The sequence below is a fragment of the Carassius auratus genome, chromosome 32 (genome assembly GCF_003368295.1).
Source record: "Carassius auratus strain Wakin chromosome 32, ASM336829v1, whole genome shotgun sequence".
In the NCBI taxonomy this organism is placed as follows: domain Eukaryota; kingdom Metazoa; phylum Chordata; class Actinopteri; order Cypriniformes; family Cyprinidae; genus Carassius; species Carassius auratus.
Window position 1 is genome coordinate 6282708 of NC_039274.1, and position 22728 is coordinate 6305435.

General features: G+C 38.5%; 3 protein-coding genes across 3 annotated transcripts; 2 read left to right on the plus strand and 1 right to left on the minus strand.

Moving 5' to 3' along the window:
* The first annotated feature begins 243 nt into the window (after positions 1–243).
* On the plus strand, positions 244–2212 carry LOC113051440 (phosphatidylglycerophosphatase and protein-tyrosine phosphatase 1-like). Its single transcript, XM_026215193.1, has 4 exons — positions 244–499; positions 641–721; positions 821–1012; positions 1934–2212. Exons 1-4 carry the CDS (start codon positions 353–355, stop codon positions 2063–2065), a joined length of 552 nt encoding a protein of 183 aa, XP_026070978.1. The 5' UTR covers positions 244–352; the 3' UTR covers positions 2066–2212.
* Positions 2213–4663: 2451 nt separating this feature from the next.
* Positions 4664–7160, plus strand: LOC113051441 (NADH dehydrogenase [ubiquinone] iron-sulfur protein 3, mitochondrial-like). The gene is made up of 7 exons (XM_026215195.1): positions 4664–4810; positions 5174–5230; positions 5312–5409; positions 5527–5676; positions 5857–5982; positions 6218–6337; positions 6881–7160. The coding sequence occupies exons 1-7, from the start codon at positions 4756–4758 to the stop codon at positions 7040–7042; spliced, it is 768 nt and encodes a 255-aa protein (XP_026070980.1). The 5' UTR covers positions 4664–4755; the 3' UTR covers positions 7043–7160.
* A 3043-nt stretch (positions 7161–10203) lies between these two features.
* Positions 10204–21235, minus strand: LOC113051442 (complement C1q tumor necrosis factor-related protein 4-like). The gene is made up of 2 exons (XM_026215196.1): positions 21019–21235; positions 10204–12521 (listed from the first exon to the last, which is right to left on the minus strand). The coding sequence occupies exon 2, from the start codon at positions 12514–12516 to the stop codon at positions 11371–11373; it is 1146 nt and encodes a 381-aa protein (XP_026070981.1). The 5' UTR covers positions 12517–12521; positions 21019–21235; the 3' UTR covers positions 10204–11370.
* Positions 21236–22728: the final 1493 nt, after the last annotated feature.

A 22728-nucleotide genomic window follows, 5' to 3' on the forward strand; every position in this document is an offset into this window, starting at 1 on the left:
ATTCATTGATGTTCATTCATAAACATTGACACGAATGCACGATAAACTGCAAAATGACACGAGACTCTAACAAATGTAAGCCATGACTTTAATAAGTCTCCTCACAGAATGTGTTTCTTCGGTATCAATGACATCTGGTCAGTGGCTAAAGGCGTTCTTGATTCTGTGAATTATTCCCTTTAACAGTCCGTGTCCAACAAATTAACCTCCAAAACAGAAGATGGCATTGTTGAGGATCTTAACATGCGTCGAAGAAAAAGCTCTTCATGTGAAGTGAATATGAAGAAGAGTGAGAATGAAATTCCTGTGACGCGTTTGAAGTTGTGCATGCTGTTCGTTTACATGAGGAACAATGGCGAGTGTTTTAGCAAGGACTTTATTTTATCCCACACTCGCTTACAATGTTGTCATGGAAAAGATCACTTCCAGGCATTGGTATAACCGCGTGGATCCTACTGTCATTCTTGGTGCTCTTCCATTCAGGTCAATGACAGAGGAGGTAAGATATGTAGCTTTACAGTATGATAATTACCAATATGATAATTATGATTATACCTACTATATTTATAAAATATCACAGTATCAAAATCCAGGCTTGTTTCAGGATTGACCTAACGCTTCTTGTCTCGTTTGGCTTTAGTTGGTCCAAAAAGAGAAAGTCAGAGGAGTTATTACTATGAATGAAGAATATGAGACAAACTATTTCTGCAATTCAGCTGAGGTAAGTGCATCTGCCAGCTCTGTCAGTCATTACCAACTAATCACATGTCAGTTTAGATCTATGGATGTTTTTCTTCTTCTTCTGTTGGTTATATAACAGGAGTGGCGAGCTGTTGGCGTTGACCAGATCAGACTCAGCACGGTGGACCTGACAGGTGTTCCCAGCCTAGAGCACATTCACAAGGGTGTTGACTTCGTCTTGAAACATCGAGAGCAGGGCACCAGTGTCTATATCCACTGCAAGGCTGGCCGCTCACGCAGTGCAACTATTGCAGCCGCATACCTCATCAGGGTGGGTATATACACTTCATATACATACACACTCATCATGGGAGTCTGCATACAATAACAAAGCCAGCTCTATGTCATAGCTCACCACTGTGAATAATATTTGTCATTGTGTGATTGCATTTTTTTAAATTTCTTTTAAATTTCTTTTGTCTCTTAATATTGCTGGTGGAAAATTCTGGAGAGGAAAAAATGATATCGGTCAGTTCATGTGATGCTGATCACTTCACTACTTAAAACCCAAATATGCAGAATTCAAAGGGACTTTTATACCCACGCTTAAGTTCTCCTTTTTTAATAATAAACCATACACAATTCCACTGAGAGACATACAGTATATTCTTTATATTAATTTATTCCTTTTTTACAGGGTAGGGGGAGTCCTTATCCAAAGGAATTTAATTATTCAGTGAAGTCAAGTTGTTTGTATTAATGCATATTACTGCAAGTTTTTATTGTAACACAGTTATATTAAATGTTTAGCTACTTACATCTTAACTAATACTCAGACAACATTAAAAATTTAATGAGTGCTATTACATCAGACCAGACTAAAAATGTTAGGGGTGCTCCGATCACGATCGGCCGATCATTATGCGCATCTCGTCAGTAAAGACGGTTTTCTAATCAGCTGGTAATTCCATCAGGTGCGTGATTTCACATAGAGCAGCTGTTACTACACAGAGCTGTTGTTAATAGAGAAGATGCGCAAATCCACTAGCACCCCTAAAAAATTTAACTTTGAAACTTTTTGTCATCCTAAAAACAAAAAGATCTTGTTGGTAAAGGAGTGCAGCAAAGTAGCATAAGAATATCAAATATTGAGGAGGAGGGGGCAGTTTGTCCCTATATAATTGTTGAATTGTCGTTCTCAGTGTCTATAGTGGTTACAGCCATGTGTTAAATGTTTGTTTTGCTTTCACAGCTGCACTGTTGGAGTCCAGAGGAGGCCTGTAAGGTGCTGGCCTCAGTCCGGCCTCATGTGCTGATCCGCTCAGCCCACTTGGAGACTCTGCAGGAGTACTACAAGCAAGTGTGCGCTTCAGAGTCCAGCTAGAAGATAGAGTGTACAAATGCTGACAATAATGCCAATTCTGTTATATTGTAGAGCCTTAATAAGTTGTTTTTCCTTGTTGGAGTGCATATTTTTCTATATATTCTTTCAATAATCAGTGTACTGTAAATAAAATCAGACCTAAAGCTATAATAACATCCATCTGGATTACACTGTGAATAAAACAATATTGTTGTTATTTCTATAACCTCAGAAGTTTTAGTCCAGGGGTCACCAAACTCGGTCCTGGAGGTCCAGTGTCCTGCAGAGTTCAGCTCCAACTTGTCTGGAAGTTTCAAGTACCTTATTTGCCGGACTATAAGTCACACTTTTTTTCATAGTTTGGCTGGTCCTGCGACTTATAGTCAGATGTGACTTCTTTATCAAAATTAATTTGACATGAACCAAGAGAAATGAACCAAGATAAATGAACCAATACAAAACATTACCGTCTCCAGCAATTAAATACATTTTTTATATATATATTGCTGAAATTAGATCTGGAAATTATTTTTGTTATGTTTAATTAAGAGCTCATTTTTAAGGCATGGCCATAAACTATGTTTTTAGAGACTTCTGTAGAGATGAATATATTAAGGCATAATCCTTTTCTTTTATTGTCGCCATAAATAAATTGAAGATGTCCTGGAAAAGTCTTCAGAGCCATGGAAAATGATCACTTAAAGAGTGAGGGAACCCTGAGTGAATTTAAAAAATATTAATTATTTAGTGATGTTATGTTTTTTTTTTTTTTCTCTGAGCTTCTAGCTGGCTTCTTTGTATTAGGAGTTGTTAAAAAGACTGCATCTGGCAATTGGTGTTATGTTTCTTTGTGCATGTTATATACTGTATAAGGTCATGATATTTTATAATTATAAATAAGGAAATCCCAAGAGCCTATGCATTTAATGAATTTTATATGATTAAATACGATAATGAAACAGAGAGAGACCTTTTGGAATACATTTTAATAAATATGATTACAAACAACAGTGATGGTCTGTTTTAGTGAAATATAGAGGGCAGTGTTTTATCCCTGAAAGGTGTACTGTTCCATATTTGAAACATGATTTTCTAGTGGCTTTACATTATCAACATGATCAAAATTTTGCTCAAACACCTATTGTATACATTTTAATGTATTACATGCTTTCTTCCCTCTGATTGATGGATTGATAATTAACATGTTATTAGTATGAAAAAAGGCCATTTATTCAAAATCTCATTGATTTACACTACAATCAGAATTTCGAAATTACTTCTGCATCATACAACTGCATCAAATTGCCAATTTATATTGTTATAGCCTATGAGCTTGTTCCTGTAGCTCAATTGGTAGAGCATTGTGTTATCAAGCGGTTGTGTTATCAATGTTGGGGGTTCGATTCCCCGGGAACTCATGATAGGTTGAAAATGTTTAGCCTGAATGCACTGTCCATTTAAGCGTCTGCTAAATGCATACATTTTATTTAATTTAAAAGCCTGCATCAAATATGAAAAAAAGGCATAAAACACATATGCAAACTTTTTATATTTATATTTTGTCTTATAGTCAATTTAACTACTTAAAAACCGATTTTCCGACTATTATTCCAAATATCAGCCCAAACAGAGATAGAGGGCTCGGTTACCGGTATAGAAGCTTGAAACAATGGAAGTTGATCTTAAGTTACTTCGAGTCAAAGCAGTAAGTAATAGTACAGACCTGGCAGCGGAATTTTATAAAGATATAGATTTTAAATATAAAGAGTATGTTCAGATTTATACAGATGGATCAAAGGATCCAGAAACAGGAAAGACTGGATCTGCAGTTTACATTTTTAATCAAAGAGGGAAGGAAATACAAGAATGAAGGAAAAATGCTATGAGATTCAACTGATGTGGATTCCTGCTCATATTGGCACTGTGGGTAATGAGAGAGTGGACAAGTTAGCTAACCAAGCTGTTAAAAAAGAGAATATTGAAGTAAATATTAAGTTGTCAAAGTCTGAAGGAAAGAGTGTAGTATGGAAAGAAGCCATTAGAGAATGGCAAAATCAGTGGGACAGGGAAACTAAAGGGAGACATTTGTATGCTATTCAAAATAAATTAGGGGTTGTGAAGAATAGGGGAGCGAATAGAAAAGAAGAAATAGTTATGACAAGATTAAGGATAGGTCATAGTAATCTGAATAGCACATTACACATTATAAGAAAGCTGGGTGCTAAACTGGTTTTTGTGGTTGTTGTCAGGTTGCAGAAACTATAGAGCATGTGTTGTTGAGTTGCAAACAATATGAAGAACAGAGGAAAAATATGATGGAAGAGTTAGGAAAAGTTGGAATAATAGGGACAGGAATGAGGGAAATACTGCAAAGTGAGGAGAATAAACAAAGCAGAGGAAATATTTTAGTTTTTTTTTAACAAGAACAGGTCTGATGAGAAGAATATGATGTAAATGGATATTAAAGGAAAATAAATCCGGAAGATGGTGGTAGTGCAACAATAACGGATGCAAGCTGCCGATAAACCCTAAAGAAGAAGAAGAAGAAGAAGAGGGCTTGGTCCATAGACAGTCTATGATAGACAGTAGGCTCGGTCGTGCCCATAGACTGTGGTCGTGCCGCCTGAAGATGGCAGCAGTGCACTGCGGAACGCACGCGCACCGTCAGCGTCAGCAGATCTCGCGAGGAACGACGCGGTGAGGGAGAAAAGATGGCGGCCTCCTTGGTTCGACTGGTCCGCAGCGGTTTTGGAAGAAGTCTAAATGGTAAGAAATAAGCAAGAGCAGCACTGTCCACTTTGTGACTAATTATTTACGTAATCACCATTATGAGCACTCTGCAGGATCTACAACCCACTCTTCTATGGTTAGGCTGTTCCCCGCTGTTGACCTTTCCTCTTGCTCCATCATAATAACATTGTCGACTGATTACATTTATAACCTCAATTATGCAAGTCATGCTTCTCAATTCACATATCGCCCTTCTAGAGAGAAAGATTTTTATTTTATTTTTTGCAAATTTTCAGGAATTATTCATTTTGAGTTGGTCAGACACAAGCTACTAATTTAACTCATTTTGATGTTCCATCTGAAGCTGTAACTGCATTAATCTCTATCAATCTCTCATAGTGGCTAGACAGAGCCCCGCGGTTGTCCAGACAAGAACAACGACAACTGAAACCAGACGTGAGTAGATTTGGGGAATTGGGTTTGTGATTGTTTTTTAACGGGGCGGGCTGTTGATGTTTAAATGTGTTTTTGCTTTAGCTACTGTTAGGCCCAAGGATCCAGTCACACACACTCAGCTTTCAGAGTTTGGAGAATACATTGCAGAGATTCTCCCCAAATATGTGCAACAAGTTCAGGTCAGTTATTCTCAAATTCACCATTTCAGATGACCAATTTGTGAAATATATTGAATATGCACTCTGCAGTTCCTCAGAAATGGTTTTCTCATTTACAGCATTTTGTTTGAATTGTAGGTGACCTGCTTTAATGAGCTGGAGGTAATGATCCACCCAGAAGGGATTATACCTGTTCTCACCTTCTTGAAGGATCACACAAACGCTCAGTTCCACAACATGACTGACCTGACAGCCGTGGATGTCCCTACAAGGCAGTGCCGCTTCGAGGTGTTTTATTTATTGTATTTGATTTAGATTTTTAATATATTTATGTAAAAATAACATACAAAGGTGCATACTCTGGATGGGAGAAATTATTAGCATGGAAAAATCCCATCCATTTAACTGAATAAAACATTTCAGAAACTGTTCTGCAAAGGATTGATAATCCAATTATTTCCTTTTCAGATTGTGTATAATCTGCTGTCCCTGCGTTATAATTCTCGTATCCGCCTGAAGACCTACACTGATGAGCTGACTCCTCTTGACTCCTCTGTGCCTGTGCACCGGGCAGCTGACTGGTATGAGAGAGAGGTATGTGTCTTATTGTGATCAGCTGAGGTTTCATGAACAAGTTTTGAGCTTTGTGTGTTACAGACTATAAAAATAGACGTCTGTTTTGTCTGCGGTATACTCAGACACAAGCTTCAGTGCTCATGCAGTGAAGCCCCTGAGCTTCTTCCCACCTGCTGTGAATGTCTGTGAATGTCTGTGAATGTCTTGTCAATGCTCCATGAGATCATGCAGCATAGCTGATATTTCATTACAGATTTGGGACATGTTTGGAGTTTTCTTCGCAAACCATCCAGATCTGAGACGCATCTTGACAGATTATGGCTTTGAAGGTCATCCATTCAGAAAAGACTTTCCTTTGTCTGGATACGTCGAGGTAAATGCACTGAATATGAATTCTGTTACTGTTTACTGAATATTGTTTCTTGGTCTCAGAAATGTTGTTGTTAAACTACAAATGCTGCTGCTATTCATCAAAAAATCTTTAAAAAATATATCATGATTTCCACAAACATATTAAACTGCACAGCTATTTTTAATATCGATAAGAATAAGAAATGTTCCTTCAGCACTAAATCAGCATGTTAGATTTCAATAGGATCATGTGACACAGAAAAATGGAGTCATGGCTGCTGAAAATTCAGCCTTGCCATCACAGGAATAAGTTACATTTAAAAATATTTTAAAATAGGACCTTTTTTTTTTAAGTTGTAATAATATTTCACAATATTACTGTTTTATTACCGTAATATTACCGTATTTTGATCAATTAAATGCAGCCTTGAACTTGATAGACTCCTTTCAAAATTATTAAAATAGTAGTGTGTTTCAAGGTATCGAGCTATTAATGTTTTGATTTTAAACATTACTTGGTGTGGATCATGTAATGTTGAATATTTTTCTTCCCCTTCTTCGTCAGGTACGTTATGATGATGAAGTGAAGCGGGTTGTGGCTGAACCTGTTGAGCTCGCCCAGGAGTTCCGTAAGTTTGACTTGAACAGTCCATGGGAAGCGTTCCCTGCATACCGCGAGCCTAAAGATGCTCCTAAACTGGAGTCTGGGGACAAACCAGCAAAGTAACCCCCTCCCCCCCACCCAACCCTCCGGCTGTGACCCTATTAGAGTTCTTATCACACCCTCAGAACGTATTTATGTAAATAACATCCTATGGTACATCTAAATAAAACAATGAAAACCGCTCCTGTTTCAGCATATTATTTCTTACTTTATTATTATTATTATTATTATTATGTTTTTTTTTTTGCAAACATGTCTACCATTTGACACTAGTTAAAAACAGACACGCACAAAAATGTGCTCTTTCAAAACTTTGAATCAAAATTATGCATTTATATTCTATAAGAGTTTTATGTTAAGAATTGTAGCCAGTGATATTCAAAATAAATCTCTTTTGTGGTAACACTCTTTTAATTGTAAAAGTGTCATGAATGCAGGAGAATAGAATGAACAGTTTAGATATCTCCACTTACCGCTACAAAAGATAAGTCATATATCGATATCGATGGGTTATTTTCAAAAAGATCTTTATCTACAAAGTTTTGCCTACAAAAGTATTTTATTGCTATACAGGAATTTCATTGCACACAGCAATCTCTCCTCCATAATGAACTGTTTTTCCGTTTACCAATCTCATTATAGTTTGTGGCAAGTCAGCTATTCAGTGAGAGCACATAAATGAGCTCTGGATCGACCAGCGGGTCGGCTGCCTGCTGCTAAAGTGTTCTCTCATTCCTACATGAGTGGAGCACTGCAGCAATTGTTGGTTCTGGCATATTCAGTATATTTGCTAATTTATTGTGCAATGTCTTTAATGTCATTTTCTTTATACTATCATTTACTAGTGTTGACTTTTAAAACATCACATTAATGAATAAATATTTCTAATTCAAGAATATTGAGTTCTCTAGGATGAAAGACTTATTTCCCATCTTCCTTCTTCAGGCTACGGAAGTCCTAAGAGGCCATGGGTAGTTGTTATTCTTTATTGATCTCGACAGAACAAAGATTGTTCTCTCAGTTACACAACTGCGCCAACAGGTGGCAGTATAGACCTGAATATAACTGACAACAATACAATTCTGCGTAGGGCACCCATTTGACCAGCAGCGGCCCTGTTAAAATAAATTGCAGGGATTTTTCAATATTTACTCAATTCAGATATTTGAATACTTAATTTAATTTATTCATCATAGAAAAATCATTCTAAAAGTTAAAATATAATTGGTAGGAGTGACAGCACTATAATAACACTAATCAAAAATACAAGACAAAAGAAAGTGTTTACATTCAGAGTTTTTATTTGGTTTGCTTCTGAGGACTGGCTTCTTCCACAATAAGAATCCAGCATACACTGAAACCACTTTTACGGCACTTAACAAAGTAGCGCATACTGCACAGACATTAAAAAGCTTATCCAGCACTCTTTCACAAAGTTTTTTTAATCGTATTAAACCCATACAGAAACGTACATGAAACCAGGCACAGAATTAGAAATAAAAACATTCACTTATATAGAAATGGATAAAAAAAAAAAAAAAAGTTATTTACAGTTGGGAAACGTGCAATTCATATTACAAATGCTTTATCACCTAAATAAATCTTTGTGGCTGTGAACACAAACCAATATGAATTATACAATCTGATCGATACCTTTGATAGATATTCATTCCAAAATATAAACATCAATATTTGTTGAACAATTTCCCAAAATGATAAGAATCAGTTGATGTACAGTAGATATATTTGGCAGTGAATAAAGTTATTGTTTCTTTAGAATCTGTCAAGCTTCTGTCCAAGCATAGTGTAAGACTTGAAGAACCTCAGACACTTCGATCTTCTGGGATACGGCATACAGGCATCCGTTTTGACATCTCGCTGAGAGAAGATGCGAGAAGAGCTCCTTTCTCACTTATCCTTTTCATCCACTTCCTTCCTGTCCTTCCCTCACTCAGAATGGTCAAGAGCATAATATAATGTTCTACATGAATGCAAGTGATATTCACAGTCATGTTTGGTGTCATTTGAATTGCCTCCATGCAACTGGTACAATAGTCTCAATTTTACAAGTAGACTCGAATACTATAGAGGGTGTGCTGTTTCCCAGTGTCTTTCAAGCTAATTAACATCTGTCCCGAAGATGTGTACATTCTCCATGCAAATTCCAATCCTCCCTGTTTCCATCTGGAGGATGTTTGTTTTGGTCTGAGTGCTTAAGGACAGGAGGATCAGGGTGCCTATGTAGCCAGATTGACCCATAGTGTAGAGCAGGGCTATTCAAATCTTGTCCTGGAGGGCCAGTGCGGTGCAGAGTTTGTCTCCAACCCTAGTCAAACACACCTGAGCATGCTAATCAATGTTTTTGGGATCATTAGAAAATCACAGGCAGGTGACTTTGATCAGGGTTGGAGCCAAACTCTGCACTGCATTGGCCCTCCAGGGCAAGATTTAATAACCCTGGTGTAGATGGTATCCACACACTCCATACTATGTATTTTTCTTAAGTCAGGTATGCATCCTTTACTTTAGATTCACCTTTGAGGATTTGATGTCTTGTAATGATTTGTTTTGATATCTCCGAATTGACAATGTGAATGGCATAAAACATATTTCCCTGATTGATAATAAATTGTTACATTCGATTTTAATCTGATTTGCTTTAAATGATAAATGTCCATAACACGGCAAATCTGCACACAGGTTAGTAAAATAATAAAATGCAGTTTACGTTGAGGAGAGGGGCACACTAACTTATGTGTTAGAGCTCAGACTAACACATTGGCATTAGTCATGTTTTCTTAGACTGTAGAAGCTGATAATGGGTTTTCTGTTTAGAGCAACAGTGTTGTTGTTGACCAGTCTAAATAGGGGTGAGCCTCAACTTTTGATTATTCAGACAAAGCAAAAGGACAAACTTCTTGCGTACTTTGTTTAGTTTTTTTTACTTGCACGTAGTGTAGCAGACAGTACAGTTCTATTTATTTATTGTTATCTGGTGTCTTAAAGAGCCTCTAACACTATTTTGTTACTTTGTACCACTGGTGCATACAATGACAATAAAGATTAATTCATTCATTCTTTTACGTGTGTTCAGCTGTATGGGGACTAAGTGATATAATGTGTGATCAAAGTAGGTACAGGAATATTCTAATATTCTAGAACATTAGTCAGTCGACTCTGTCTAATGACCAAGACTGATGAATTTGTGAGTTGTGAGACTCAGAAGTGTTATAGCAATCTGAATTAATGTACAATAAGATTAAAGAGTTAAATAGAATAATCAGATGTCTAAATGATGCTATGGACAATCAATAATAATTGGCATTCTAACCTAAATTCAAGGTCATAATACAATGGAGTCAGATTAGAATTTACTTTAAATGTAATTACTTTGCACATTAAATAGACTGAACACACTGTAAACCTTCAACCACCGTTGGATACTTTCGTTGGGCCAGTTGGGTGGACCTTTTGACAGTAAATTTATTGATGCGGTCCTGTGTTTGAATGTGTAGTGCTGTTCTAAAACCTGCCCGATCATTGACTGACTGTGAATTTCACTACATGATTTACTGGAAGGCAATCGTTGTCATTACTGTTTTTTGTTCCATATACAGATTTTACACTGGAAATAATAGATGAAAAAGCAGAAGACGGTGCTCTCGTGCAAATCTTGCATGCAAAAGCTTCAAAGACAATAACATTTCTTATTTGAAATATGCATGCATTTAACATTTGTATTTAAACACAGTTTTGAACTGGAGCTCTCTAATGAACTGCCTCTGAAGTGAATTTCAGATTTTTCAATAAAGCTGTATATTTGATCTTTTATATTGGCCTTAAAGTCACCATGAAATCAAAATGGACAATTCTTATTTTTTTATGGAATCTCACAGTATTTATTTTAAATACATTTTCCATGCACATACTTTTTTTTTTTTTTTTTAAATGTTATGCGCCATCGTAATTCTTCATCAAAAACATGAATGTCCCCTCACAATAGCATCCTTCTGTAAGCTCTGGCTGGGCAGTAATCCAGCAACCTGCCACTTGCATGATATCACTCAATTAGCAAACAACAACGATCCAATAAATTCCAGATGGGCAAAATCATGTGCAGTTGTACGTTGTTTTTTCTTTTTCAATTGAGAACCTGTCACAGTAGGGAAGAAAATATGATCACAATTTCTGTTTCATGATGACTTTAGGGATGCTGAGAACAAGAGCTAGAGAGATTTTGTAATATGGAATCAAACCACAGGAGTGATGAGTGACACACAGTCTCTAGAGTGTAGAAGATTTCTTGTAGGGAACTCACATATTTTCCACATAAGCGCTGCTCCAAACCTTTGCCTTCCTAAAGACCCAGACTGACTGGCTCCTTGGCTGGCCTACAGTGTCTTATCTGGTTTCTGCTGCTGAGGAAGGCTTCTGTGGAGCTCGGGATACACCAGGAAGCCAGTGAAAGTGATATACTTGGCGTGATTACTGTAAGCGCCAAATCCATCCCTCTGGTGGCTGTAGAGCCAGACAGTATCTCCAGCCTGCAGTGACAACATCAGACTCTGGCTCTGCAAGGCCTTCTCAGTGTCGCTGTCATCGTAGATCATGGTCTGTACCTCCAAATGGTTTTTCATCAGCTTCACCGATAGGGTCTTATGGGGCAGCTTCCCAGCATTGAAGGAGAAGTAATAGGCTCCGGCTACTCTGCATTTGAATATACCAGAGCTCAAGTTGAAATCGTTGCCGATGTTGACAAACTCTGTGTCAAAGATGATGGGCTGGTGCTCAGGGTATCCTTGATCTACTCCCACAATACTTTGAGTGCGACCCACTGAGAATGCTGACCGCTGGTAGTCGTCTTCCTCCTCTCCATCTCTCTCGTCCTCTTCTTTTATCTGTTCATCCCGTCTCTCTTCTTTCATACTCACAGCAGTGTCTTTGGTAACTGTATTTTCATATTCAGACAATGAGTCATCGCTGGTTTTCGGTGGTTGATGGTCACTGTCATGATCTTTGCGTGTGGGTTCTTGGTAGCCATATACATCGGGGTAGATCAGGTAACCATTAAAGGTGGTGTAATGACCCGTGTTGCTGTAGATAGCGTAGCGAGGATCTCCATGAAGACGGAGCCAAACAGTGTCTCCAAAATCAAGTTGCAGCATGGCACTCTGGCTCTGTACCTTCCTCTCCTCTCCTGCGTTCTCGTCATAGACAATCGCCTGAACCTCATTGCGGTTCTTCATCAGCATGACCGACAGGTCTCGACGCGGGAACTTCCCCACTGTGAAAGAGAAATAGTATGCACCCGGAATCCTGCAGCGAAATAAGCCAGCCTTCGGATCAAAATCACCACCGATGTTGACATACACCTTGTCGAAGGTGACGACCATCTTTGGCCCTCCCTCCATGCTGCTGGTACGTGCCACAGAGAATGCGGACCGCAGCTCCACAGCGTCAGACATACGGGCAAATGCCCAAGCGGTGGTCACACAACACAGCACACACAGCAGCGGGAGCCTGGTACCAGGCAGCATTTTAACTGCAGAGGGAATAAAGAATAATAGAACAACTCTGTTAATTATCTTCAACAAAGCCGTGACCAAAAACAAAAACTGTTTAACAATCTCATTTAAAACAGTTAAGTTTGTAAATGATAGCTGCTGCTCATTACCAAAACATCAGCTCCAAAAAAAAGAGCAATCACTATGCATACAAGTGATAGCGGGAAGGGGGATCAAAACAGAACAGATCAGTGCCTTTAGCAGATACAGCAGGAAGGGAGCTGTATAATCAGACCCTCTCTCTTTTCCTCTGAGATAAGCGGTAATAGGACACACACTGGATCAACACATCACAGCAGAACACTGGAGGTGACAGAACACCGACTGAAATTTCAGATCAGTTCTGAACAGTTTCAAGGGGGGCCCGAAAATGCACCCCCCCCCCCCTTTTTGTGTGTGTGTATCTAATATAATAGCAACCAATACAAAAAGATTACAAAAACAAGATGGTATTAAAAAAATTCATTTCTGAAGCATTTTTATTTACAGTTTTTTTCAGTCGCTAACAAGCATTTGTCCAAGCAGTTGTCACATTTTCAAAACTCTAAACACAATTAGCACAGCATCTATCTATTGTGGCCATACCATTCACACATTTCATGTCGTTTTCACACAATATGGAGTCATTGAACACATTTCCACAATGCTTACATATTCTGAACAGACAAGCTATACCTCCCAACAAAATTATGGATCATTTTTGTAGTATTTACAAATGTTAACACACAACATCCCACAATAGCAAAAACAATGTTCCAAACCTTAGATACAGTATAAAAACCTCTGCTTCTGCAATGATATCAGTTCAAAAACAATTTATCTTAGCTGATTTATGTTGTGTAAATTGGGCCAACCACAGCGGATTCCAATCTGGCTTAGACTCAATGGCAGGGCTTATTTTTTAGACAATAAACTTATACAATAAAAGGAGGACTTTGAAGAATGATGTTTTTGGAAACAGAAACAGAAAAAGAGAAACACTGTAATGTATGGACGAGGAAGAGTAAGAGCAAGGGGCCCAGGAAGAAGAGCAGGAGCAGTGAGAGATGCAGTGAGAGGAGCAGGAGCAGTCAGAGGAGCAGTGAGAGGAGCAGGAGCAGTGAGAGGAGCAGAAGAAGTGAGAGGAGCAGTGAGAGATGCAGTGAGAGATGCAGTGAGAGGAGCAGTGAGAGGAGCAGGAGCAGTGAGAGGAGCAGTGAGAGGAGCAGGAGCAGTGAGAGGAGCAGTGAGAGAAGCAGGAGCAGTGAGAGGAGCAGTGAGAGGAGCAGGAGAAGTGAGAGGAGCAGGAGAAGTGAGAGGAGCAGGAGCAGTGAGAGGAGCAGGAGCAGTGAGAGATGCAGGAGAAGTGAGAGGAGCAGGAGCAGTGAGAGGAGCAGGAGCAGTGAGAGGAGCAGGAGAAGTGAGAGGAGCAGGAGCAGTGAGAGGAGCAGGAGCAGTGAGAGATGCAGGAGAAGTGAGAGGAGCAGGAGCAGTGAGAGGAGCAGTGAGAGGAGCAGGAGAAGTGAGAGGAGCAGTGAGAGATGCAGTGAGAGGAGCAGGAGAAGTGAGAGGAGCAGTGAGAGATGCAGTGAGAGGAGCAGGAGCAGTGAGAGGAGCAGTGAGAGGAGCAGGAGAAGTGAGAGGAGCAGTGAGAGATGCAGTGAGAGGAGCAGGAGCAGTGAGAGGAGCAGGAGCAGTGAGAGGAGCAGTGAGAGGAGCAGTGAGAGGAGCAGTGAGAGATGCAGTGAGAGGAGCAGGAGCAGTGAGAGGAGCAGGAGCAGTGAGAGGAGCAGTGAGAGGAGCAGTGAGAGATGCAGTGAGAGGAGCAGGAGCAGTGAGAGATGCAGGAGCAGTGAGAGAAGCAGTGAGAGGAGCAGTGAGAGAGCAGGAGCAGTGAGAGGAGCAGGAGCAGTGAGAGGAGCAGTGAGAGGAGCAGGAGAAGTGAGAGGAGCAGGAGCAGTGAGAGGAGCAGGAGCAGTGAGAGGAGCAGTGAGAGGAGCAGGAGCAGTGAGAGATTGTTTTTATTTTAACCCCCCCCCCCCCCCTTTTTTTTAATCTGGACTTTTTGCTGTTGTTGTTTTATGTTCAGAATGCTCTTATGTGTTTCATTGATATTTTGTTCACTGTAAGCAATACTGTCGAACCTGTTCTGTTCTATCATACCGTGTTTCTACTGTACTGCCTCCTGCAGTAAACGGTAAAGGGAAAAATAGCTTTTTACTGGAATGCTTCTGAATGTGAACATTACTGTACATTTGGACATACAGTTCCAAACCAAGACATTTAGTGTAAAACAGTGAATTGCATGTTTTGCATGCAAATACCTGTAAAACTGAAACATAAAAGTCTATGCAGTTTTAGTAATGTCAACAATAGCCAGTATTTTGAAACCTGGTGTACTTTGATTGACTGTATGTACCTTGTGAGGGGAAAACAAGTGTTATTCTTTGACAGAATAATTTAATTTTGAGTCAGATTTCCAGTGTTTTGGTAAAGTTGGTGTGTGCAGATAAAGATGTGTTCTATTTTGAAATGAAGATTTAGTATATATTAAAAAAATGTGTTTTTGAGAAGAAAATTATCCATTTGGCCAATTGTGTTTTGTTGGTGTGAGTCTGTGTTAAGAGTTTAGAAAAAGTATCTGAAGTATGGTTAAGCGCTTGTTAGCGATTGAAAAAAACTGTAAATCAAGAGAGATACTGCAAAGTGATCCCATTTATTGTGATTCATCAAATGATTCATATTAAAATGGTTGTATAATGATTGTTATAGATTTGCACATCAACTGCAAATGAGCTTAGGCTGCATACAATACCTCTTATTGTGACACAGATATCGTCAGCCCTCCATCTGCTGATCTATGCCCCATAGGAGTGTGTGCCTACGTGGAGAGCAGTGTACATGGGATATTGCAGGACACCTGAGAATTGTGTCTATACAATGCTGTCAAATATCCTTCATAAATTGTCTCTAAAAACCAGATCAGCAAATGGAGCAACACATCATCTTTCCCTGTTTTACTAGACCTTCGCCCACACTACTGGAACAACCGTCCCACACAATCTGCAATGCTACTGTATGTTTCCAAATTTTTCGGACTTTAACATCCTCAAGATAAAGATTACACTGTTGATGGTGTCTACTGCATGAATTAAGATATTAAACCTTCAGCTTATGTTTCATTTAATGATGGATGGAGCTCATCCTCCCTTTGCAACATAAAAATGAAAAGAGAATAAATTGCAAAGAGGTTTTTGCTCTTAATCATATCTCCTGAGATGCCAGAGAAGTTGAACTTCTGTTTCATCGATCGGGTGAAACAATGAGTTAAGCTACGTGTTCTGTTTGGTACTTGAACACTTTAAGAAATATTTATGTGAAACGAGTAAATCAGCATGTGTAGGTGGTTATTTAGCTGACCTAAAAAACAATTATCTTGCCCATAAGAAGTGTATTTTATTTTAAGAAATATTAGATTTTATGGCAGAGTCTTAACTCTGATAAAGAATATCTCTTTGGATTTAAGACTTTAGCCTTTGCAACTTTACAGATGGTCTTCATGCACCAAGAGCTTGTTACCCTCCAAAGAGAAAGGAAAAATTGAAATCGCAACATAAGACCCCTTTAACATTTAATGTTTGACTGAGTGTTTACAGGATATTAAAATGTGCTGGTGGGTTAAGTAACAACAACAAAATAACAGTTTCCTCCTGTTGTTTGATCTCTATTTTTAACTGAGCAATGCTTTCATGCCCTAACAATCTGCACTGGGGAGGGAAACATCAATATTTGTCAATGCCTTTCTTGTGTTCTCAGCTACACAGATTTCCTCACCGAATGCTGAACTGCGACATCCTTTGAAAACATACAGAGTAAACCTTTCAGCTCAGTGAAGCAAAAACACAAAATTTCTATATGCAAGACCTGAGATCAAAAATGCCTTACATGCATTTAAATTAATTTATATTTTGCCCTTGTTTGCTTATGTACATGACTGTTTGTATAAAAACAACTTTGCCATATTCTTCATCTTCAATTTTCCACACCACAATCTGTCAAGAATCTTACCAGCAAACATACACTCATTCACATCCTTCTCTCTCTGAGGCAGAAATCTCCAATCTCATCCTTTCTAATCAATCATCATACTACCCTTACCAAAAAGTAGTATACTTTAAGTTTATTTTATTAAGTATACTTTATTTAGCAAGTATACAAATATCAGTGTTTTAATAGTATAATTGTAAGTGTACTGTTTCAATATTCCTTGGGACTAAATTGGCCCACTTTCTAGTATGTAAAAGTATACGTTTAAGTGTACTTTAAGTATAACAATAGCAAACTTTGAGTACACAACTAGTTTACCTTTATGTTTGCAGTTTGTACTGCAATTATACTAAAAGTGAACTTATAGGTATACATTGGTATATATTGTATTATATATTGATTTGTATATATTTTTTTATATGAATATCTGAACATATAAAACATCCAAAGAAAGAACAGGGTATCTGCTTGTAAACAAAAACATTTTATTCTAGCTTCATGTATTCTTTTTTAAACACTTTAATGTGGGTAAGTTTCATAAAAAAATAAAGAAATAACATTTTGAACGAAAAGCTGAAAATAGACAATGATTTGAATTCAGAATGATAATCATTATGTAGATGGAGTAGATCAACACCCCAAAGCTTGACTGTAATTATTACCTCTTCATTGGTCGACATTTTATTCCATAACGTTATAGGTTTGATGCTGTTTTATGTCAGATGATCGTGTTAAATAGTATCTGTTGTTGTTTTTTCTTCTTCACTCATGTTTTTTGTGGGGAAATTCTGTACAGAAGATGTGTACTAGCGCCCTCTACAGTATAACGATGAAAACTTCTAGGAGCACAAGTACTGTATGGTTTAAATATATTTAGACTTTTTGTAAGTATAAGTCAAGTATACTTAAATGTAATTTTGAGTGGGAAGTAAGAAGTACATAAAAAGTAAACTAAAAGCATAGTTTCCTATTTTTAGTTTAAAAGAAGTATACTAATATTTGAATAAACTTCTTTTTCGTAAGGGTACTTGTCCACTCGATCCTATTCCATCTCATCTCCTTTAAGCCATTTTTCCTGCAGTTGTACCTACATTCACTCACATCATTAACTCATCCCTACACAGTGTTGTTTTTCCCTAAGCGTTTAGGCAGGCTTGTATAACCCCTCTACTTAAGAAACTCATCCTTAACACATCTCTTTTAGATAACTACAGACCGGTTTCTCTTCTTCCTTTCATTGCAAAAACACTTGAACGAACTGTGCTCAACCAAGTCTCTGCCTTTCTCACACAGAACAACCTCCTCGACAACAACCAGTCTGGTTTCAGAAGTGGACATTTAACCTAGACTGCCTTGCTCTGAGTTGTTAAAGCCCTAAGACTGGCAAGAGTGTATTCCAAATCTTCTATACCTATTTTTACTGGATATATCCGGTGCTTTTGACACGGTTAACCACCAGATCCTCCTGTCAACACAATTGGCAAAAGGGCATCTCAGGAACTGCACTCCAGTGGTTTGAGTCTTATAGATAGGTCCTTCAAGGTATCTTGGAGAGGTGAGGTGTCCAAGACGCAGCATCTAACTACTGGGGTTCCTCAGGGCTCAGTTCTTGGACCACTTCTTTTCTCTTTCTACATGGCATCACTAGGTTCTGTCATTCAGAAACATGGCTTTTCATATCACTGCTATGCTGATGACACTCTATTCTACCTCTCATTCCTGCAGATTTTCTTTATTCAACACCAATAAGATCAGGCCCTTTTTAACACAAGCATGAATTGTGTTACTCTCAATGATGGTGGTAGATGATAACTCGGGGAGAAGAATTGTTGAATTAAGTCGTTATTTTTTAAAGTCGTTATAGTTTTCTTTGCACACAAACACTATTCTTGTAGTTTTGTAAACTTATGGTTGAACCACTTTTGTCACATGGACCATTTTAACATTTCTGTGCCTTGACTGTGGTAGTTGCCTTGCTCTCTACGGAGGGTCAGAGAGCTTATCATAATTATCAAATTATCAAAAATATCTTAACTTGTGTTCTGAAGATGAACCAAGGTCTTATGGGTTTGGATGACATGAGGGTGATTAATGACAGAATTTTTGGGTGAACTACCCCTTTAAGCAAACTGAGACTTGCATATAATGGCTCTTTTGTTGATTTTGTTTGCTTTCATTGTCCTCATTTGTAAGTTGCTTTGGATAAAAGCGTCTGCTAAATGACTAAATGTAAATGTAATAGTTGGATATACATCATAATAGAGTATACAGTAAGAATTGTTCCTTCATGTAAACTTTAAGCTATGTAAAACACATTAAGTGACTAAGTGTAAATACCCCCTTACATCACCGAAATTGTGATATAGTAACAATAGACAATCAGACACCACTGGACGCTTCTCCGTGGACTGATACTAGGTGGCCTTTAGCATTCACAAAGCTTTTGCTGTGAGATGCAATACATTATTGACACTCCTTCTTGTGGATATAATCACTTTTAATCACATGAAACACTAACAATCATCAACAGGAGCACTAAAGTGATCTAAAGCAAAATGTGATTGCAGGTAAAGAGTGGACACAATTGGCCTCAGCGAAACTCCACTCAGCACATGAGGAGCAGTGTCTGTGACATGGCTGTGGTGTTTAATGAGGGTCTGTGGAGTGTTGGCATACACTGAAGAGTTCAGTGCCTGTAAGTGTATGCTCCGGGGCCTAGTTATCTTCTCTCTCTTTCTCTCTCTCTTTCCCTAACAGCCTTTGGTACCACACTCTGATACTGTCACTTCCATTCAACCATTCAGCCACACACACTCACACACACCCTCTATTCTGGCTGCATACTCTAAATCTCAAAAACACAAAGGCAAAATACAGCAGTCTTTACTTCTATTACCAGAAGAGTAGGATATAGGTGCTGGAGTTCAGTAGAAAAAAAAAAAAAAAGATAAGTTGTATTAATCAACGACAGAAGTAGTACAGGAGGAAGATGAAAGACAAGTGAGACATTTAAGTATTGGGACGATGACAGTCACCACTCTCTGTGTGTAACGAGGGCTTGAACCTGACAGCTGGCATCTCTGGAAACTCCTAGCGACAGACAGAATCAGTCATTCTCCACATTTCATTAGACTACTAAGTGGTTGTAAATTGAGCTACTATCAATTTGAATATTTTTTTTTGCGTCAATATGTCACTCTGTAATCTGCTGCAGTCAGACTGAATAAAGTTAGGTACTGGCACAGCTCTTTGGCTGCCCTGTACAGTATTTGTGCGTGTGTAATCTGTAATCTGTCATCTGTGATATGGGTAATGACCCAGCGTACAGATAATGAAAACCAATAAAAACACAACTCCTCTCCTGTTAGACTACAGCTAAATATGTGATGCACAGCCTACTGTGAAAATAAACACATATAATAATACCTCACTCAGACTCATCCTATTTAATTATCTCACTGTCCCTGATAACAACTCAAACAAATACACCATTCTACACGTGAAAAGGTTACAGATATTTACAGTAATTGTATAGAGCCAAGAAATTAGTCTGAAACTTTGCTATAAATACATATACTGTATACATAAGGAATTGTGTAATAAAAACAGTGTTATGTGCCCTTGCCATAGAATTCACTCTCCGCGCATCCAATTAAACATGCCGGGGATATGAATCAAAGCTAATGAACACATTTCATTTACATTGATCTTTGCAAAATAAAACATCTTTGACTAGAACAGCATGTGCTTTAGTGTTTGATTTTTGCCTTGGAAACGTGTAATACCCTTCCTCTATCTTAACCTACATGCTAACATCTATAAATAGGGACATGGACATTTATTGGGAAGCCAGATAGTCATTTCATACAATTTTAATGAGTTTATCTGTATAAATATTCAGTTTCCTATTCCACACGCACATGTATGGTGAAGCTGAATGGGTTTTAGTGTCTTCGGGGAAATCTCCCTGGCAGTGCAGATACGTATCAGATCACTATCAGCAACAAAGAGCCTCTCTGTTTCTCTCCCTCGCTCACACTGTCCCGAGGTGATGTAGATATGAGCGTGGAGATCGTACAACCTGGCTTTGTCAGTATCAACCCCACATGTGGTGTTTTCAAAGCGTTCAGCCAAAGGTTTACCTCTGTTGCTGCTCTGCTCTCTGCTATGTTCAACAATAGCAGCATCAGCATCAGAGAGAACCGTAGAGCATCATCACAAAAGTAGATCAATTCCCCTCATCTCATATGGTCATCAAATGACAGTAACACATCAGGACAACTGCAGCACAGAGAGGTATAAGACGAATCGTACAAGTTTTCTCCTCTGATAGAGTGTTTACACCAGTCAGATAAGAGGAATACAAAAGTGGCTGGGTGTGCGATCGCCACTGCATCACAAGATCGAGAGAGATAAAGAGAAATCACATCATAATGCTGTTGTTCTTACCTGTGTGGTCAGAGCTGCAGGAAGCTGTCTTGAAGTTCTCTCAGAGGACTGAATGAAGAAATGTCTCTTTCTCTTTTTCTTTTTCTCCCCCCTTATTTTTTTCTTCTCTCTCTTGCTTCCTCTGTGTGTCGGCTCTCAACCTGCTGCTGATGTCTGGTGCAGCACACACCCACACATTCATGCGTGCACACTCTCACTCTCTCTCACTCTCACTCACACACACACACACAAACCAATACAGTCATTGGAGGATTTAAGAGCAATCGGGGAGCTGCAAGCTGATTGGGGGACTCTGGAGCATAACAAACAGCCATTCTGGAAGGACTATCAATAGGGAGACACCAGGGGCTGTTGCCTGTTGTCCATAAGCAAACATCTGTTTAAGAGCAAGCCAAACTGGACATGGTGATCTCTTATGATCTTATTTTGTGAATATGCATGTGTTTATGTGCACTTCATATGAAAACGGCTTTATTCATTATTCCTATATATGCAAGTGTATTTTCTCAAAAGACCCAAGTGCAATGGCAGACTGTAATACACACAGGTTTTAGTTTTGCCACAACAATTGTGGTAATTTCACACCTCTGCACATAATCATAGTCATTACTCAGAGTCCCAGAGGAGAGACATTTTTTGTTAGTTATTCCACTTTACATTGTTTGTATATATTTTATATATGTATTTTTTTATGCGGAAGTCATGGCCTAGTGGTTAGAGTTTGATTCCTGACCCTAGGGTTGTGGTTTTGAGTCTCGAATATATATATATATTATATATATATTATAACACAAATGACCATTTTGTTTTGCACTGTGTCTGTATATCTCTCTATCTGGCTCTCTCTCTGCAGGAACAATATGGGCCGGGTCTATCTTCCTGTATCCAGCCGTTCCCTCCACCCCATCCTAATCATTCTGGCATTGAGCAGATTAATCTGTTTCATAACACTCATTCTGGCCCTCTCTTATTATTTGTCACGATGAATGCTTGTATCTAGTCTCTTGAAGATAAGCACTTGGGACAATAAAAGCTATATTTATATGGCGTTATTACACGGAAGGGTCTTCTTGCGTAATTGATTTGAAGATGTTCATTCAGATGTGAAACTGAATCATCCCATTTTAAAGTGCAAAAGGCTGCTGTATGACTTTCACACGGGTCATGAGGAGAGATGAGCTTTCTCTCTCTCCTCCTGTGAGTCACTGCTGCTTGAAATGAGCTTCTGAGGAAAACAGGTTGCTCACCCCCTCCTCAAGTAGACTCAGCCATGAAAACTAAACTCATGGTTACTGAAACGCTATTATGATGAAAGACTCCTTTCTAAACTTCAGTCGCAGCCACTTTCTTTCCTCAGACATCAAGGCTGCGTGATCTGAGCTCTTAATTGAGCCATTCCCCTGGAACAGGTGTTTATAGAGCGATATCATTCTAGCTGTTGAAATAATAGTTTATTCATCCCGATCCAACTTGATCATGACTGTCATCATGTTTCATATTATCATATTATATCAATAAATATCTGTTGGTCAAATGCAAACAGACAATGACAATGCATCTCTGAAGCTTTTTAATAAGCATTGATACTTCTTAAGAGCCTGCCATCTAAGATGCCACGCTTTGAGGGTGTGAAAAAGCGGAATGGTGATCATTTTTAGATTCAACATTTCTTCTAAACACAATGCCCAAATTTTCAAATATAGGTCTTGG

Excerpts from the sequence above, each read along its gene's own strand:
- LOC113051440 (XM_026215193.1), top strand. The coding sequence starts at position 353 with ATGGCGAGTGTTTTAGCAAGGACTTTATTTTATCCCACACTCGCTTAC. Across the intron at positions 500-640 it reads TCAGGTCAATGACAGAGGAG|TTGGTCCAAAAAGAGAAAGT; the intron begins GTAAGATATGTA and ends GTTTGGCTTTAG. Across the intron at positions 722-820 it reads ATTTCTGCAATTCAGCTGAG|GAGTGGCGAGCTGTTGGCGT; the intron begins GTAAGTGCATCT and ends GTTATATAACAG.
- LOC113051441 (XM_026215195.1), top strand. The coding sequence starts at position 4,756 with ATGGCGGCCTCCTTGGTTCGACTGGTCCGCAGCGGTTTTGGAAGAAGT. Across the intron at positions 5,677-5,856 it reads CAAGGCAGTGCCGCTTCGAG|ATTGTGTATAATCTGCTGTC; the intron begins GTGTTTTATTTA and ends TTTCCTTTTCAG. Across the intron at positions 6,338-6,880 it reads CTTTGTCTGGATACGTCGAG|GTACGTTATGATGATGAAGT; the intron begins GTAAATGCACTG and ends CTTCTTCGTCAG.
- LOC113051442 (XM_026215196.1), bottom strand. The coding sequence starts at position 12,516 with ATGCTGCCTGGTACCAGGCTCCCGCTGCTGTGTGTGCTGTGTTGTGTG.